The following is a 1,502-nucleotide window of genomic DNA, read 5'->3' on the forward strand; positions in this document are numbered from 1 at the left end:
TATGAAGCAGTCGCTTGAAATTTCGTCTTCGCCGCCCGACAGCAGCGTCAAGAGGCTAGCCCAGGCTTGTATGGCTGTGTCGCGTGTCAACACCATTTAATAACTTGCACAAGAATGCTAGACATACCAGCCCAGATCTGAACAACAAAGTACCAAATGCTATTTCCCTGCTCCCACACTAAATAAGCATGGCTCGTCCCAAGCCACAGTCTGCCATAGCCTCGACCAAGCTGGCTTCATAAGGAGCCAGTCGAGATCGGCACCAGATTAATGGGCATGGAGGACTCTAAAGTGGCAGTCCTCAGCACAAAGTGCTGTCTGAACATCGAGCCTGCAGTCAGGCAAGTAGTCGTCAGGTCGTACGTGGCGCATGTTATTGATGTGATCTGCAGGATTAGCCCAGTCCTCTAAACATCAGCTACATACATACCAGAAGCTCTTCAGTCGTACCCTGGCCCGAGTAGCCTAGCATGTTGGCGCCAAAGGCGAGAACTCGAAGCACGTTGTGGGCAGCTATATACGACCGGCGCTGCGACATATCCTGGGCTACCCGAAGCCACTCCCAGACTAGCCAAAGTCGAAATAAAGTTGTCGCTATTCGACGCAGAGTCCCACTCCAGGATACTAAGAGCACTTCAGAGACAACACCAACTGAGAAGCACAAGCAGGCTCCCAGGGAAATGCAAGCGAGAGGCAGAGGTGCGAATGGCCGTTGTCCGGGGCTCCATGTCCCTCCTGCGAGGAGAGACTTTTGCCTGTTAGGAAGCCATAACTAGAATATGTCGGGACAAAACCTACCTCCCGGAGCATACTCCATAGTGAGAGTGTCATCAACAAGTAATGAAAGCAGGAAGCATATCCTTGCCAGGATAGGGCCAAAAGGGCCGTCGACGCGGATGTTCCAACAATTGTTATGAAAATAAAGTAGGTCATGAATGTATACCGGTAACGTACATTGAGCGGCGTCGGTGTAGAGACCTCATCCCGTGAAGTATTCTGAACAGCATAGCAGTTCCAGAGTGTAGTCAGGACTTCGATGAATAGCGCTCCGCTGGCGATGGCAAGTCTAGAATTGTTTGGCTCCATGAGATGCTGGTATCAGTACTACAGAGAAGGGACGGTAACGAGCGAGCGTGATATAGATAAAGGTTAGAACGCTGTACGACGCAGGCCAGAAACATGGGGCAACATGGTCTTTATATCTATCAGTAGCCATCGAAACATCATTGGGTCTTCTCGCCCCGTATTATTGACCACTCAATGAATTCGCCGACACCCAGCAGCGTCATCCCAGTGAGCAGGACACTCAGTAATTATAGTCTGAATGAAATATCTTTGTACAACCAACATCCTCGACTGCTCGCAAGGATAGCTGACTGTTAGCGATCCGATTATCAGGCGTTGAAAGTGGCTGCAATCGAACCCCTTGATCAGGCTGTTGGCCACGACTTGGTCTTTAGGATCTGCTAGGCCAAGGTTCATAAAGCCGGCTATATTTCCAT

The 1,502-nt window shown here is 50.1% G+C and overlaps 1 protein-coding gene across 1 annotated transcript; it reads right to left on the reverse strand.

Moving 5' to 3' along the window:
• Positions 1-236: 236 nt before the first annotated feature.
• On the reverse strand, positions 237-538 carry PG998_014351 (uncharacterized protein; the record flags this gene model as incomplete). The annotated part of the gene is made up of 2 exons (XM_066881167.1): positions 237-331; positions 427-538. 2 exons carry the CDS (start codon positions 536-538, stop codon positions 237-239), a joined length of 207 nt encoding a protein of 68 aa, XP_066723698.1.
• Positions 539-1,502: the final 964 nt, after the last annotated feature.

The sequence above is a fragment of the Apiospora kogelbergensis genome, assembly GCF_038363985.1.
Source record: "Apiospora kogelbergensis strain CBS 113332 chromosome Unknown utg000011l_segment0_segment0, whole genome shotgun sequence".
Classification (NCBI taxonomy): domain Eukaryota; kingdom Fungi; phylum Ascomycota; class Sordariomycetes; order Amphisphaeriales; family Apiosporaceae; genus Apiospora; species Apiospora kogelbergensis.